We start from the raw sequence: 18,140 nt of genomic DNA, 5'->3' as shown, positions 1-18,140 counted from the left end.
TTTTTGAGCTCGTCTATCCATTTCCCCTGATCCTAGTCGTAATGCTAATTAATATCTATTCTATCCAAGATGACCACAGGCCCAGCTCTTTGCAAAGCAGCCTAACCCTTTGCAGATTACGATTATGGATCAAGTGCTCAAGTATTAATTAATGCTACAGCACTATGCATGCCATCACCTTTGTCTTTCACTGTCTTCTTTATGCGTTTCCATAGAGATGCACTATCCTTAGCATTTTACCGCCTCTTCTCTCTCTTTGTCTCTCTTGATTGCTAGAACCAGCTCTCACACGTTGTGCACTACCATGAGACAGTAGATGTGTTTTCTGTCTCCTCTCACGCTACCCTCATTCCAACCCTCACTCTGACTGAAGAGACAGACGGACAGAAAGGAAGCTAATTGGCCATTATGTCCAAGGCCTTTGTATATGCTCTCAGCACTTCAGATAAGTATGGCTAAGTAGTGCTTGTATAAACATGGATCCTTATCATGCACTGAGAGACTAGCTGTGTGTAATGCGCCCTTCACGCTGGTAGCAGAAGCTCCACCCCTTTTGCTCTGAAATACATCAATACCAATTTCAAGATCAAGATTTTTGGGCTTGTGTTCACCTTTTCAGTTCAACTCGGGTGGTGTGCTGTTTACTGAAGCCCTTAAGCCAGTTATATATTTTTATTAATCATTTGGTCTATGAAATGTCAACACATTTTACAAAAAGGCCTCTCACTACCTCTCAGAGCCCTAGGGGATGTCTTGTTTTGTTTGATCAAAAGTCCAAAGCCGTTTACAGTAATATATGACAAAGATACGTTTAGAAATTAGTCTTGTGTTAGTGTTGCAGGAATCCTCATAGAAGCAATGGACAAATTTGGGTGTTTTAAAAATATATATTTAACATAGATCTCAGATCATGTGATGAGCTTTATTGGTTTGGTATAATTCCATATAAAAACCATAAAACAACGACTCACAGAATCATAACTCAAACTTTCCTCCACGCGTTAATCTGTCTGCACACACTCACTCACACACACAGTGAGTATGACTTGCAGGTGTGGTGGAAGTTGTGCAATGGATTTATAAAATAGCCCCCTGTTGTTGGTTACCTCGCTTTGTTTTAGTATTCCTTTCTTCCTGCATTTTTTTCTTATACTTAAATTATTTTGGTTTGATCTTCCTCCTCTGTGGAAACTGGAATAGAACCTGTGAAAAAAAGAGAGGGAAATACCTAATAGGTCCAGAAACGGAGAGAACAAGAAGGTATAATTAGCTACAAGGAGAACACGTTTGATTTAAATTCAAGGATTTTTTAAACTGGCACCCTCTTTGGCCATGCTGTAGCAGAATGGGTTTCTCAGTTGGGGTTTGAAGCTCCTTGAGGAATTGATGTAATCCTGCAAAACTGCCATTGAGCAAGGCACAGGATGCTGAAGAACTCGAGGAGTACTTTCTAATATCCCAATGTGGAGTGGAAAATGTTCCGACATGGATCAACGGAGGATCACATTAATTTGCTCCTTTCACGTGAACTTGGTGAGGCATTATTGTTTCTCACTGCTGACGAACGGAAACCTTTCGTTGCTCTTGCCGGCTGTCTCATTATTCACTGATGGTATGAACGCACGGTCGCAGCACCAGGCGAAACAAAGAATGCAATAACGGCTTTCTGCCTACGAAGTTAATTGGATGCCCCATCTTTGTACTCCATCACACACCATGCAGTGTCAACTTCAGAGCCACTTTAGCGCCAAGTACTGTGAAGATATCTTAAAATGGGTATCTGATTCGTCATGTAATTGCCTGGTGTCTTGGAGTAACATTACTTATTTAGAGGCTTTTAGTTCCAAATACACTGAGCATCGATAATGAAATGAGAGGTAATTAATCTTTGCTAGTAGACTAGTTACTGTGTGTGTGTGTGTGTGTTGTGTATGTCCCCTGTGTTGTGCCCTGGGGCTGTCATCACAGTGGAAGGATACCCCAGCATGTTGCCCCAGTCTTGTTTGTGTACTGTATGCAGTTGGCTTTGTGGTCACGCCTCTTTACCTCCATCAGTGTGTCCTGACCATGAACTGTTTCTCGGTGGATAATCAAGTCATTTTGGAAAAATGGGTGAATTGTAATGATAACTCAGGCTTTTTTCATATCGCCAGAACAACTAACGACATACCTGTGATGCCCATCTGCACTTTGTGTTTAGTGATAACCAGCTTGCACTTTCTTAGCATTAGCATGTTGGTGTTGTCAGTGTACGCATGGTGGTAGACTCTTCGTCTTGTCCTGAGGCACCACTCACCCAAAGAAGAGCACACCAGTTGTTGTGGGGAAAAGTACAAAACACCCCCCCTGCCCTCTATAGTTTTAGTGCTGATAGCTATTTTCCTTTTTTCATATTTCCTTTCTGGTGTGTACATTTTGACCCATTTGATTGTGTTGTTGGTAGAAGGTGTGGCGCTAAAAGCCAAACGGCCTCTCATCAGCCCGGTGCTTTTACAGAACAGTATTTCTGGTGTCATCATGTGAACTCCTTGTTGATGTCATTCTGACATTTTCTCTGTTTGTTTTACATGATGTTTGTGGTCAGATTTCCTTTCATTTAGTTTTGTTGCAGTTTGTCAGAACTGTGTCATTATATTAGTAACTATTATTAGTGTATGTAAGCTTTGGCAACCGAAGAATGACATTGACTACAAATAGAACTACATGGTCAGAGAAAGATACGGAGAGATGGACAGTTTGTACTGTGGAAGAAAACACTCTGTGCTGCCAGTCATTCATCTCGACCGTACTGTAAATCTCAGCAGCGTGTTGCCACCACATACCGAGGGACACTGACCGCTGCTGGTGGCTGTCTAATAAAACTGCTTTGTGGATGCTCGTGTGACCGAATCTCCCTCTCCCTCACGCACTATTTTCACCTTTTTGTCTCATTATTAGGAGAGCCCTCAAGACAGTGCCATTACCAGGGACATTAACAGGACATTCCCGGCTCACGACTACTTCAAAGACACCGGAGGAGATGGACAAGACTCCCTCTACAAGATCTGCAAGGTGGGGTTAGACTACAGTTCAACATCAACAAAGGGCATTTTGGAGATAAAATATAAGAAAAAAATGGATCAATGGAGAAAGCTATTCCCTTCCTCTGGTGTTCACTCTGAATCACATACAGCACGTTTTTGTTCAAGCAGTTGCTTTGCAATATTCATCGGGAAGTATCTTGAGGAATTTGCAGAGTTCAAATCCATACAATACGCAAGTGCAGCTCAAAATGTGTCTGAAAATATTTTTTATTGTTTATGTAAACATTAAAACAAATGTGATTTCTTACAAACGCCATTCATCAGTGAAGAACGGCTTAATTAATACAACTTCTGTCTGGTTTAATTATAATAACTAACAATTGTTATGTTTGTGAGCGCTAGTGTTCATTGCTCAAACCAATTATAGCATTCTGCACATGGAAGAGAATTCGCATCTACCGCTAATTATACAGCGTAATTATTGTGTAAATGACTTTCTTTACAGGAAGTCACGTAACAAAGTATTCAGAGCAGGAGGGAAAGTTGCCAGAGCGAAAGGGAACTGCTTATTAATGCACTGAACAGTTGCTCTGTTTCCAGGTGGTTCAGCGAGTTCATGACAGCCACTGCCTCTCTACAAATGCAGCACACGTTTCTAATCGAACACACACACACACACACACACACACACACACACACACACACACACACACATGCACAAACGACTCTCACATAATCACTCCAGCTGCACAGCTGACCCTCACACTGGCGTGATGGTGAAGCGCCGCTGCTTTCTTTCTCATGAGATGGTGTGATCGTGAGATCGCGCGCACATACAGCTGAGATGCATCCTGTAAATGTTTCAGCCTACACTTCATAGTCCCACATGAACGGTTTGGCTGGAGTTTATTCACTGTTTTCATTCATTATGTATAACTCAGGTGAGGGCATCCATCTCCTTCCAAGACAAGCACCTCCTCAGGTGTTTTTTTAAAATAATTCAGCGGGCCCTCCCCTCCCTCTGTGTGTGGATTGATCCACACTCTGTCCGTTTAACTTGTACTCATTATTTGTGTTTGTCGCTCAGTAGGCCACTACAGCCTCTTTTCCAAACTCGGTCCCTTGCGCCCTCCCTTCATACTTACTCCATTTCCTCAGCACCAACGTCTCTCTCCAACCCTTCCCTTTCCTTCTCTTCGTCCTTTCCTTTCCGTTTGTCTTTTTCACAGTCTCATGCTAATGTTTCCATTTTCTCTGTCCCTCACTCCAGATCCTTCCCTCATGTATGTCTTGTTTTACTGCCATTCAACTGTGAAGTGAGCTTGAAGACCTATGGCATAAAGTGCTAAAACCTCAACAACTTTAGATTTTCAAAAAGGGAATACAAACACCTAGTTATCACTCTCGGCATCGTGTACAATATCAAGTGCTCTGTAGCCCAACAAGTCTGCTGTGATTAAAAAAGCTAAATATGTATATATTATATATTTGACTGATATGTTAGTAGTAGGGTGCAATTTCTCAACTGTCCTTTTATATGTTTTAGTTTATTTAAAGATGTGTTAAGCTTCCAGTGTAAATGAAGGAATAATTCTCACCACCTGTTCTTTCCCTGGGCTGGTTTGCCAACTTCTTTGGAAAAATACTTTGGTCTTCTGATCTCTGCGCATTTATACGTCATCATTTGATTCTGTGATGAAATTAGAAATACTGTTCAATGTACCTGTGAAAAAACAGGGTTTGGATCATCTGCAGTTGCATAACTATTATACAGTTGCTGGACAAGCACCATCCCATAATATGAACCCCAAAAAGATTTGATCATTTAACTACCCACATCTTTGTATTCACTGTGAAACGTAGTTACTAACTGCGTGCCTGTTTGCCTTTGTCCTCTCCTTCAGGCTTACTCTGTTTACGATGAGGAGATTGGCTACTGCCAGGGACAATCCTTCCTGGCTGCTGTGCTGTTGCTGCATGTGAGTTCACCCATCAGCAGGGTCCAACTGTTTCTGGGTTTTTTTTATACATCTGTATCTTTTTATATTCTGCAGTGCTGGAGGAGAGGCTTTGCTTAATGTCTCAGAGAAGTTTATATAGTATATTCATTGTTTGATATGATATGCAAGATGTATTGTTACTGCACCGAAACAGTTTGAGGAAGATGTCAGATGTGAGTTGGTATCTGTTGGCCACTGACATTTCATTTTGCATAAATAACATATAATGTGTTCACGTTGATTTGCCAAGCTGGAGTGGCTTCCCTTTAAGAAGTCCTGTCGTTCAGGGACATGTCAACACTGCCACCTAGTGGACAGGCACGGTCAATGTATTTCTAGAAGCTGATGGACAAAGGGAGATCTAGATAGCAACATCACAAGGAGTTTCTGAACAAGTTCAGGTCGTGTTCTATGGAAAAGCTGTGAAGTAAAAACATCGTCTCATCAGCTTCACCTGAAACCGGTGCCGGCACTAATTACTAACTCTCTGGGTCGTCTTCCTCAGATGCCGGAGGAGCAAGCTTTCAGCGTGCTGGTCAAGATCATGTTTGATTACGGGCTCAGGGACCTTTTCAAACAGAACTTTGAAGATCTGCATTGCAAGTTCTTCCAACTTGAGAGGCTCATGCAGGTATGTGTGTTTTAATTTGCAGATCTTGATTTTTTTTCTTTTTCTGTACACCAAAGCAGTGGTCGACCTTACTGTGGTCACACATAATCCGACTGAAAAGATGTTAGTTTGCATTCAATTGGTCCAATTTCTGAAAATGCCGCTTTCTCTTTTTTAAAAACTTTTTGTTGTACCTTGAGTCTTCGTTAGATCCACTAATTAACCTCTCTCCTTGTTCCTTCCCTCCACATCATTCCTTCCACCTCTCCGTGCTCCTGTCTCTCTATTTATGTTCTCCCCCTCTGTCTCTTGTCTTCTTTCTCTCTCTTAAACAGGAATATATACCAGACCTGTACAACCATTTCCTGAATGTGGGTCTGGAGGCTCATATGTATGCCTCTCAGTGGTTCCTCACTCTGTTCACAGCCAAGTTCCCTCTTTACATGGTCTTCCATATCATTGATCTGCTACTGTGTGAGGTTGGTAATAAGACATAACACAACTCTAATATGGAAAAATGCACATTTTGGTGCAATACAGATTTCATATTCAATATTCACCAATTTAATTTATTTTCTTTTGCCATTTATGGACACATCTCAAACTGACAGCATTTTTTATCCTAAACACTAAACAATGAAAAAGTATTTTGATTACATACAGCTGTATTCTAAGAAACCCATTGCTATGACACTGAGTTGACCTCATGTACAGGCTGTTTATTTGTATGTGCTGTCACTCGAAGTTGATTTACAGATGTGTGCAAATTCAAGCACCCCGGGAGTTAAAATAATAATAAAGTTTGAAGTGAAGAATGAACAATCTTCCAAGAGCTCAATAAAATAAGTTGATTCACTTGAAGGCCTATGACAGCATGGGGAAAATCATTTCCTGTCTGGTGGGGCAAAACAAGTTTTTGTCCCTAGTGTCTACATCTCGTGAAAACCATGACCCATTAATCACCTGAATGATGCCGGGGACCGAGATTCATAATGATGCATTCCTACTGATGCATCACAGCAGCAGGAACTGGGAGACTACGAGATCTAGGAGATGATGGACAGACCCAATTACAGAGATCACACACAACCTCAGACTAAGGGGGAGATTGACCTTTCAGTATGGTGGTCCAAGCTAAGATGACTGGAGTGTGCCAAATCCTGGAGAGATTTTATGTTTCTAGTTTTTCAACTTCTGATACCGTGTGACCACTGATAAATAATCTGCCAGGAAGACTGGAAGACACTGCCAACTCAAATATTAGCAAGAGCAACACTTGTGTAGTAAAATAGTTTATACATCCCTTTTTCCATTTAATGAATCTGGAAATGTCCCTTTTCTCATTGTTGAGTCATTATTTGTCATGTGTCCATCGCTGGCAAATAATATTTTAAGATAAATTCATCACAAAGAAAAACTACACAGTACGCACCATTTGTGCACATACTCGTTTTTTCTTGGAAGATTGTTCCCTAATATGCCATGAACAATGTGTCTTTATTTTCAGGGCATCAGTGTGATCTTCAATGTGGCCTTGGCATTGCTGAAGGTAAGGAAGCCCAAACAGATATGTATGCACACACAAACAACAGCACTCGCAACAACAGAGTGGAAACAGAAAGGCACGGCAGGTAACCTTGGAAAGACTTTAGATGTGAGAAGATGCAGACACATGTCAACCCATTAAATAAAAACCAGATCCGTTATAACAATCTTTGGAGCAACTTTTATCTTATGCTTGTTTAAAGACCTGAGCTAGTTTATCACAAACCTGTTATTTATCATAACAAGTTCAGACAATGTTGTCAATCAGTGAGGTTTGTGCTGCTTCATGTTGCAATAAAGGAGGTCAGTGTCAACCAAACAGGCTGTCCCAGGTGGTGTGAATCGGTTTAAGTGTCCCCGTCCTTCTTTCCCTCAGACATCAAAAGACGATCTGATCCAAACGGACTTCGAAGGTGCACTCAAATTCTTTCGTGTCCCGGTTCCGAAAAGGTACCGCTCTGAGGAAAACGCAAAGAAACTGATGGAGCTGGCCTGTAGCATTAAGGTGAGTCAAAAGATACGGGGTTGTTGGTAACCTCATTTCTTATTTTGATAAAAAATAGAAACATATATGATTTCCTTATGTGGTGATGATCTTTAAGATGTCCAAAAAGCCTCAAACAGGAATATATTTGTAATACTTAAAACTGAAAACTGTAGCACTGCTTCTTATTTACCAGTAGGGGTCACCTTTTAACTTTAAATCACTTTTTAACAGATGGAATAAGCATGCACGCCAACACACACGCTCTCTTCCTGTCTGTGTCTAACACACACACACAAACACACACACACGCATGCACACCTGTGCCCTGACCTGTTTTAAACAGGCTGGTCTAATTCAGAGGGTCTGACTTTGAAGGTAACTTTGGTCAGAGATATTAATTAGCAAACATAAAGAAAGTTTTTTAGCTATTAGGTTCTCAGTTTGACCGCTGGAGTAGAGAGACGCACAATCTGGAGTAGAGAGACGCACAATCTGGAGTAGAGAGACGCACAATCAGATAATCCAGCAGAGAAAATGTAGTAGAACTAAATCAAAGGCAGCTGGACTTGGTGTGATGTCTTGAAGAGGCCCAAGTGCTCGTCTAAGAGGCATCAGGGCTGAACATAAGTTCAGGCTGAAGAGGCTTCTCACATGGAAGCTACTATAAAATGATTCTTTGCGCCGCTTTTGTGTTTTCTATATGTTCTATCTAATAATCATGTTTATTCTTTTGCTTTAATGGATGCTTTTTACCTATTTGAATGAAATACCTGCCGATTTGACAGATATAGTCGTGTCAGATTTAATGTTTGAATTATTCACTTTGAATGACCTACTTATATATACATGTACGCCTTGATCTAAAGGTGCACAACGTGATGGAGACCTTTATTGGTTCCATGGAGTTTAAATATATTGTATTTATGTACCAGAGGTACATACATCTTGGTCCTTGCCCCTTTGAACGTTGGGTCCTCCAATACACACAAAACCGTAAAAGCAGAATCGAGTGATGCGATCTGAAGAGGAACGAAAAGTGTAACTAATTGTGAAGTTATGGAATCAGTCAGTTGTTGTGTCCATATTACAACTACTGTACAGTAATAGTAGTGCTTGTGTTGGTTCTAGTAGATGGCGTGAAGAGGAACAAGTCTTTAATGTACTTTACTGAGTAATTGTAGTCAGAGGTCGAATATGCGGCAAACACAGTTGGAATCTACAGTCAGCTCAGAAAATGTATCCAGGAGACAAACTTGGGGTCAAACTAGATTCATCAATGTTGTCTCACCTACTTTCTCTTCTTGTCTGCCAACCTTTCGACGTCTAAAGTCAAAATATGTAAAGTGCCGAGAGATTTAAATGAATGTCATGAGAGCGTGCATTTTCCATTGTTTACTGTGTGTTTCAGTTTCCATCTCTTAATGTCTCCGTCAAGGCTCTCTACCTTTTCATTGGTACATATGAACGTGTGTGCACAGGTATTGTGTTTACAGTTCAACTCTAGAGATGAAGAAAGCTAGTCAGAGTTGTTTAGTTTCAGAAGAGCAGAGCCAGAGGTTTAACAATACGCCTCCCTATTGTACTTTAAGAAAGCAATATTAATAGTACCCCACAGATAATTTACGAATCCACTTGATCCAAGACTTTTAAAATAAAACATATTTGATGTCTTTTATAAATGATGACTGTGCTTAAAAGAGCTGCTCTCGCTGTGTTCTTAATTGCTTTTCTGAGAAGTAACGTCTGCTGATCCAGCTGTCAAGGCTACAAGAGAAAAGAGGACAAAATAATGAGAAATGACTTGGATGAGACGACCCGTGACCTGGATGACCTCTTGTACTTTTCTTTCCTTTTGTCGGTCTCCCATGTACACACACACAAACACACACACACACTGGAACAGGACAACATGTGCTGTCCCAGTTCTGCCAACATCATTAGGTGAAGAGTGCTGGGGAGGATTTGGATCCCTTGATATACTTTTGTATGGGATGATTTAAAACCGCCAGAATGGACAAATAAGTCTCTCTTTCATGCCGAGAATCATCACATGGTGTTGATTGTATGGTAGTTTTCTCTTTTCAAAAGCCCAATGGACGGCTGCAGCTGGGCAGTGAAAGGTGGGCGTTTGCGTGTGCGTGTGCATGTGTGTGTGTGACAGACAACGACAGCACATTGGGCCGGTAATCTCCTAAATCTTCATTTTGTTCACAAGCTGGACTGAACTAAGGAGTGCCTCATTCCAGCTATTAGTGTACTTCTCTGTGTTGATGAATACCAAACATTTATTTTCTGCTCTCGCTGCCCAACAGATCAGCCAGAAAAAGCTGAAGAAATTTGAAAAGGAGTACCACACCTTGAGAGAGCAACAGGAACAACAGGAGCCCCCCATCGAGAGATACGAGGTAGACATACACACAACATATTCACCTGTGTAAATAATAAACAACTTCCCCCTGAAATGAACATAAAGCTATGTTATTACGCTGTATCGGCTTGATTCATAAGGTAACTCTTTATTTTCCAAAGTATTACATTTGATTCACAACATCATCGACTAATGAATACGTAGATGATGTTGTTGTGTTGGTGCGGCATGTACTGTAGGCACTACAGTGTGAAAACGATCCCGATATTTCCATTCAACAACAAAAAATCATTACATTGTTGTTGTTGTTTTACTGTCGACCTTGACGCTCCTTGTTTAGGAGAGAAAAAGTACATGGCACCAAAAAAGTCATTAATTGTACACGCCAAAGGTCACCTCAAGGGTAGCGACTTGTCCACAGGACCAGATCATCAACGGGACTGAACTTCTGTTGAGTTTGCTCTTGCACAATGCTTCCATCCAACCGTATGACAATGTTATTTATTTTGTATGTCAAACGAGGTATCTTAAGATGTTTGTACTATTTACCTTTTTAGGAGGATTTTTACACTCTGGCGATCAGGTCGAATCAGAGATATTACAATAGTTTCAACAGCGGTGGAACACTTCACAATATCACAAATGCAATTCTGTTTTAAAATTGAACAATTCCCTATTTGCTTCCTCGGAGCATTAAAATAGCACTTACTTTTTTTATTATGAACACTTAAGACTTATATTCCCAGAATGATAGTGAGCTGGAATATTTCAATGAAAAAGTTGTCCCTCAGAAATGATTGTGTATACTATATTTTTTTAACAACAGACATGCTTCTAAGTATATCTAATAATTGTCTGTTGATTTTTTTAAATATAGCCGCCTGTTGCTGTTAATGATGTACAAGGTTAAACATTACAGACACCCCTGACTTCACCTGATCGCGGTTAACTTTGACACTAACGGGATCTCTTTCTGTCCATGAAGCATTGAGTCAGGAGAAGATGCTCACGTATTCATTTGCAACTCTTGATGATTAACTTGTTTTGCCTTCTCTGTGACCTGGTCACTTTCCTTCCTCTTTCATGGTCCCTCACTTGTTTCCGTTCATATGGACTTATGTTTCCCTGTACCACTTTTATTATTGTTTCATCATTACTCCTCTCTCCTGCACTCTTTCTCCTTTACTCCTCTCTCCTGCACTCTTTCTCCTTTACTCCTCTCTCCTGCTCTCTTTCTCCTTTACTCCTCTCTCCTCTCCTGCTCTCTTTCTCCTTGACTCCTCTCTCCCTCGGCTCAGCGGGAGAACCGTCGTTTGCAAGAGGCTAACATGCGCTTGGAGCAGGAGAACGACGACCTGGCTCATGAACTCGTCGGCAGCAAGATCGCCCTGCGCAAAGACCTCGACAACGTAAGCCAAAGAGAAAGCGTGTGTGTGTGTGTGTGCACGCTCGCGCGCGCAAATTTCAACTGTCACTTCTTTAAGAATTGATTGCAGGCACAAGTGTGTTTGTGCAACCAACAAAGAAATGTAGCATAACCTTTTATTTACACAACCTCAAAATGTGGTTCATGTGTGCAAAGCGTTGTTTCACTACCCTCGAAGAGTGAGAGAGAAAGCTACGAGAAAACTAGGGCAAGTGTACGTTTCAAGGAGCTCATCAGCATTGGGTTATTTTGATCTGTTTGTGTGTCAGGCGGAGGAGAAGGCGGACGCCCTGAATAAGGAGCTGCTGCTGACCAAACAGAAATTGGTGGACTCAGAGGACGAGAAGAGACGCCTGGAAGAAGAATCGGCTCAGGTCAGAGACAGCAACACACACTCTTCAGCCTGATGTCTCTATTGAAGACATTAACTGAATAAATGTTTTTTCATTTCAATCTCATGTGGCACACGGGGTTACAGATGGTAAGAAAGCGTCGGCACTATTGCAACACAAATTGTCAGATGAAGGAAGGATCACAACTATGGTGAAAAGGCACTGCTTATTAGTTTTCCTGTCCCTGGGCTCAAGAAGGAGACTGGTGGGAAGTATGCAATATTAATGCGATCAGACTATCTTAAAGATTCTGAGTCTGCAGGTTCTTACTTCAACCAAACGTCGTGGATGATTGGACTCATTGCATGTCGGCATATCTTTTAGTTTATAATACTCTTATTTGAAAACAAGGCTGTATTTTATGTTTGTCCTGAGGCAGCAGTATTGACCATACCTTTGCTGCACCCAGAGGTGGTGAAGCTGGATTTATGTGTTAAGAGGCTGCACCTTCACTGGCCTCAACTGCATGTTCAATCTAGTCCAGTCGACCCATAAGCCCTGGATCCCCTCGAGCTCCATGATGTATCTGTGTCTCTGCACCGTTCCACATGCAGGAGGTCTGTGTGTCTTTATCATTAAATCTGTCCATGCCGTTCTTCCTTGTCTGCATGTTGTTGTTTAGCCTCTGTCTATGTAATACGGTAGAAGGAAAAAAGAAGGAAAAAAATCATTTTTCATCTGGGTCAAACCTCCAATATCAAAGTGTCAGTTCCTCTCCAATGTTGATTTATTTTGTAAGAATCCCTCCGAGGTGAAGGACAGACCAGCTGACTTCTGTTCCCATGTGTGTTCAGGGCTGTCCGCCACATGTGTCTTCTTGAATGTGTAGGTGTAGCTGTGAAGGATTTATGTGGTTGAGTCGAGGTCGTGTTGAGGCGGTGACTTTGGCCCGAGCTTAAAGTCTGCCAATTCCTGTCTTCTTCACTTGTCATAGCAGTCACATGGTCTCCGGGGCCTCTGACCCTGCTTCTGTCCTTTGTCTCTCTGCCCTCCAACAACCTAACAGAATGTGTGTGTGTGTGTGTGTGTCCACAGCTGAAGGAGATGTGCAGGCGAGAGCTTGATAAGTCTGAATCTGAGATAAAGAAGAACGGCTCGATTATTGGAGAATATAAACAGGTATGTAGAGTTTATCTGAAACATGAGCTAATCGATGAGCTTAAAAATGATTTTAAAATAGTCAACATTTGAAGTGTTGATTACTTTGAGTTGGCATGTATACCGTACTATGAGCCTTGCTGGTTAAACTCTCTACTGAAGTGTCTCTTTACTCCGTTAGAGAAGTGAAACTGTGACTGTTGCACATCCTCCCTGGTTTCTGGTTCTTGAAGACTTTGTTCTGTTTAGATCCAACAGCACAACCCCTACTACAATCCACTTAACCCCCACCCCCCACCAGCTCAAGTCTACATGAATCTATATCAGTATATAGCTATGTCTATAATATATAAGTATATAGATTTGTGTCTAACATATGTAAGCAAAGAAGTTGATGGAAAGTAAATACATTTAAATAAAAGGGAACAAAATACACACATCAAAATACTAAAGATGTTGTAAGATAGTCAAATATATCTAATTAGAATAATGACGGTCTATAATTAATAGAGCAAATATATTGGAGTTCTTAATCTATTTAAATAAATAGTTAGTAAATAGATAATAAATAGACTTCTGTAGGAGCGCGGGAATGAACGATATGGACAAAGTCACTTTCTTTGGCTGCACACCTCTGTGGCCGTTTATTTCCTCACACAAAACATTTCACCCGTGACACTGACACCTCGTGACCTTTAAACCCCTCGACGCCACCCCGTTGCCCTGGTTACGCTCCCAGCTCTTAAAGGGACCCGGTCACGTATCCTGCACACCACCCTACTAGTCTTGTGAATTATGTGCTCCCAACAGAGTCCCCTACACTTCGTTGTTTGTATCTTTTTATCATCTTAGCTTTCCTTAATCCTCTTGTCTTTTTTAGAACAGAGCTTTGATCAAACCATTAGTGCGGCAGGACTGGCCATAAATAATCCCAAATAATATAAGAACAATCTGTTTCCAGTCATTCATCTAGAAACATCTATTTTTACAAAATGGCCTTGAGTTGAACCCGGAGCCTTTGATGACTGAGCCTCGGAGCATCTTCTGAGTTCCTGTCTCTCAAAACTCCTCACGCGGTGGATTTCATCCTTTCAGATCTCATCCTGTCACTTGATGCTTAAATATAAACATGCCGAGATCAAGTACTCTTACCATCAGCACGGAGACATCATGCAACAGTCCGGCTCGTGTTGTTCCCCCTGGAGGAAGACAGAAATAGCAAGAGGACTCATTTAGAAACCGATCTGAACTTCACCTGAGACTTCACATATTACAGCAGATCTGATAAGTGGTGGAGAGCTCTCAGGGGTTTGAGGGACAGCAGCCTTCACATTGCTAGCATGCAGCTGAGCAGAGCTAAATGGGAATTGTCAAAAATAGTTATTTGTGTGGCGGGCTGATAGACGGCGAGAGGGAGAACATTACCAGAAGTCTGAGGGAGGACAGCAGCATTCCATCCTCTGGGAATGACAAGTTAAAGGAATGGCCCAAAATAGCCTGCAACCACCCAGATAACTCAAATGATCCTTCAAATCACATTTTCATATTTAAGTGGCTGTGAATGTTTCTTTTTGTGGGATTAGAGACGAAAGAGTCTTTGTGTGCGACTCGCCCCCCGGCCCACGAGGACAGAGACACGTCTGTTAATGATGAGGCTGACAACAAGTTAAGTGGCGTATTGTCCTCCCTGTCGAAGAGGAGCAGGGGAGGGGACACTGCCTCTGCTTCTGGGGCCCTGTTCGCATTCTATTTATTGATTTTGACCCCAGACACTTAAATATTGTGACCCCTTGTTGCATCCCAATTGTTTAATTCTAGTTCTAAGCTGCATACGTAATGTTATTATAAAGATGAAGTAATCGAAGGGACATGTGCGTATCAGATGCTCACTGTAAGCACGCAAAAACGCCCCTTAGGTCTTTAGTATGAACCATGAGAAATAAACACAAACTCTAAAGTGATATTTAATTGTCAAATGAAAGTTTCACGAATTATGGAAACGATAACAGTCTATTTTAAATTTAATGCGCAAAAAATAACCTAGTTTGTTCCGAGCATGTTTGCAGATGGTTCAGCAATAAGAAAGACGTTGACCCCATCTTCTGCATTCTAGGAAACATTTCTACTTAACAGGCTCAGGATAAAACTGATTGAAGACTACAAGCAGCTCATGTTAAAGCTCGACAAGGTATAAAGATGGACAGCATGCCGTGGTGGTCCACTAGTTTAAGAGAAGGAAGCAGGCGGAGCAAACGAGGAAGCAGGCAGAGTAAATGAGGAAGCTGCGAGATCAAGAGGGAAGCGTCCCCGGTGGTGATGGAGGGAAGGCGGAGAGATGGTTCAGTAATGGCAGTTGAAAGTAAACGAAGGAGAGGATGACAGGAGGGAAAGATAAAAGAGCTGTAGGAGGAGAGAGATGGATATCTGCTTGCCGAAAGATACACAGATGGATGTAGAGATTGATCTCTGGAGGAGGAGGAAAAAAAGATCCAGTATGTGCCACAGGGAATCTGAGAGATACGGGGGGAGGGGAACAGAGAGACCCAGGTCGTCCGTCTGCAGAGCGGTGAGATGCCCCCGTTGGAATGACTCCCGACCCATCGATCGCACTGGCCGTCTGCACAAGTGTGTGTGTGTGTGTGTGTGGTGTGTGTAGCTGTGGGTTATACGCGTGTACAACCCAGGTGAGCCCTGCTGTTGCAGCGGCACCCTGTGAGTCCACTAATAGACCCACGAGATGGAGAGGCCGAGGCACCACAGAACCCCAGCAGGGATGAGTTCATCCAGAACACCGCGTCGTGTTTCCGTGGAGCGACACACGCGTGGTCCGGCTGAACTGCAACAGAGTCGAGGTCTGAACACACGGCGTGAACACGCTCTCTGAACCGCGCTCTCCCCTCTGGCTCCTGTAGATCTGCACCCAGCTGAGTGAACGACTGGAGAAACAGCAGACGGCCAACCGAGGGGAACTGGAGAAGATCCGGGTAAATTTTGACACGCAAACACACACACCTGGAAACCCCGCTGCGTGCACGCCAACACGTACATCACCGCATCGCTCACTTCCTCAGTCTGCAGGTATGTTGGGACGATCTTGCCGTCTTATGCCGCGTTCACACCAAAAGCGCTGCGACGCTCTGCGAGGGGCGGGGCTTATCTCCGTGGCTTTTTCTGCTGAGGTCCATCAGGACCTCGACTTCACGCCATACAAACGACTTCTGACCCTCATGAACACATTTTTTTAATTTTTTTAATCTATTATTTTATATTATTATATATTGACTGTTGATTGTTGTTGTTTTGTTTGTCTGTCTGATGTACACACCAGCCGCCAAGTCAAATTCTTCGTGTGCCTAAAGCACGTAGCTAATTAATGTTTCCGATTCAGATTTACTCGTGTGAAAACCGTTATATTTTACGCCATCCATCAAGGAAGAACTAACCACTAGTTCTGCTTCATACTTGTTGTGGACCGCCCACACACGAGACATCTAACGCCGTCGTGTTCGGGTTCATAACATCAGCCGTGCCCGTTTTATTCTCTGCGATTCTGATGAGTGTGTCCTCCATCTAGTTCTGATTCGACAACGGCGAGACAGTGATGACACGCGGAGCAACTCGAGCGCTGATTGGCCCGAGTGGCGAAATTTCGCAACCCCCCCCAAAAACAGCCCATACTCGCCGCCCTGCGAAATTTCACATCTATCGCGACCTCACGTGTCTGTACGTTGACTTTGCACGGGATCTCGTCGCACGAAAATTTCGCTAAATCAAAGCTTTTGGGGCAAGAATGAGGAGTTAGGCCGGTGAGCCGGTGAGCCGGGGCCAGGCGTCTCACTTGGCTGAGGAACTGTTTGTGTTCACTGAAAAGAGCTCCTGGCTCAGGGCGGCTTCGACGCACCGAGGACGAGTTCTGTGACGAGGCAGCAGGGCTGCTCTTTGCCTTTTATTGTTTCATCTTAACGGTGCATCAAATGCAATGTAACTGTCAGCAATCACAATGTAATTGAGGTTGAGGAACAGTGATGTGCAGTGGATACTATAGACCAGAGTGAATTAAACATGTTTGTATAATGTACTGACTCAGTTATTAACTAAAACCCCTTAAAGTCACGACAAACACTTTTAATTAAAGCGCTCCTCCACTTCAGTGATGATCCTCCACCGCTAGTCGGCTTTAAACTGCCACTTTAATCCAAAGGGAACGTGGAAATATCTCAACAGTCAGTCAACTGTTGTTGCTAAGCAACACGACCGTGACTATGAACGGAGGTTTTAAAAGAGTAAATGCACGAACCAGGACCCGACTCATCCTTAAATGAGGAAACACTAAAAGATCAACAAGTGACGCTGAAGCTAAAGTGAAGCAGCTCGTCTCTGTTCAGTGATTTTCTCTAACAGCTCGTTACACACGACTCAAACAGGAAGTGTGACGGGTGACTGGTGAAGGCGTGTACGCCGGTCTCCACCAATGAGCTGCCCCGCTTCAGTTACAAGCGGAGCGCTCTCTCCTCTCGAGTTGTACAAATATCTCCACGACAGAAGGATTGATATATGAATACAGCTCATTGCAATTTAGTTTTAAAAGCATTTTTTTATTTTAAACACAATTAAAATATCATAATGAAGTATGGAGTAAAGATGGCCGAGTGGGAAACGTAACAAAAGTAAAGTAACTTCTCTCTCTGATCCGTTTGCAGTCCAAAGTTGGCGGCTGTGAGAAGTGCAGAAGCCTTTTCAACAAGGAAGGTCGCGTGCGGGCGGCGGCGACGACCTCGGCCGGAGGGGCTGAGACCGATGAGGAGAAGGAGGACCTGAAGAACCAGCTGAGAGAGATGGAGCTGGAACTCGCTCAGACCAAACTGCAGCTGGTGGAGGCGGAGTGCAAAATCCAGGTACGCCAACACAGTTCATCAAACTACAAAGGGTGAGACTTTGTGGCCGTACATCGAGCCCAAATACCAGCGGTTGGGTCACATGGTCCGCCCTCCTGATGCCGGAGCAACGTGATTTATTGAGTTGCAATATTACTAACATCACGACTAGAATGGTGTGTCTGAGAGTCGGGATCGAAGTCGCTGATTGAGGAAACGCAAAGTGTTAAAAAATGACATACAGATGCCTAAAATGTGGAAAACCAAGAACACATGTGGTGATTCTGTGATGTTACGGCCCGTGATCCTGATGGTTG

General features: G+C 42.7%; 1 protein-coding gene across 4 annotated transcripts in view; it reads left to right on the top strand.

Moving 5' to 3' along the window:
* LOC130204876 (rab GTPase-activating protein 1) overlaps positions 1–18,140 on the top strand; it is a 60,369-nt gene that overhangs the window by 39,848 nt on the left and 2,381 nt on the right. For 3 of the 4 annotated variants that reach the window (XM_056431845.1, XM_056431844.1, XM_056431843.1), the window contains 12 exons: positions 2,938–3,051; positions 4,928–5,002; positions 5,529–5,654; positions 5,969–6,112; positions 7,141–7,182; positions 7,555–7,683; positions 9,978–10,070; positions 11,332–11,442; positions 11,729–11,833; positions 12,887–12,970; positions 15,862–15,933; positions 17,650–17,844. In XM_056431845.1, coding sequence (XP_056287820.1) covers positions 2,938–3,051; positions 4,928–5,002; positions 5,529–5,654; positions 5,969–6,112; positions 7,141–7,182; positions 7,555–7,683; positions 9,978–10,070; positions 11,332–11,442; positions 11,729–11,833; positions 12,887–12,970; positions 15,862–15,933; positions 17,650–17,844 — 1,290 coding nt within the window. The other variant, XM_056431846.1, reaches the window with a different exon arrangement.

The sequence above is a fragment of the Pseudoliparis swirei genome, chromosome 15 (genome assembly GCF_029220125.1).
Source record: "Pseudoliparis swirei isolate HS2019 ecotype Mariana Trench chromosome 15, NWPU_hadal_v1, whole genome shotgun sequence".
Lineage (NCBI taxonomy): Eukaryota > Metazoa > Chordata > Actinopteri > Perciformes > Liparidae > Pseudoliparis > Pseudoliparis swirei.
This window is presented reverse-complemented; position numbering and strand designations above follow the sequence as displayed.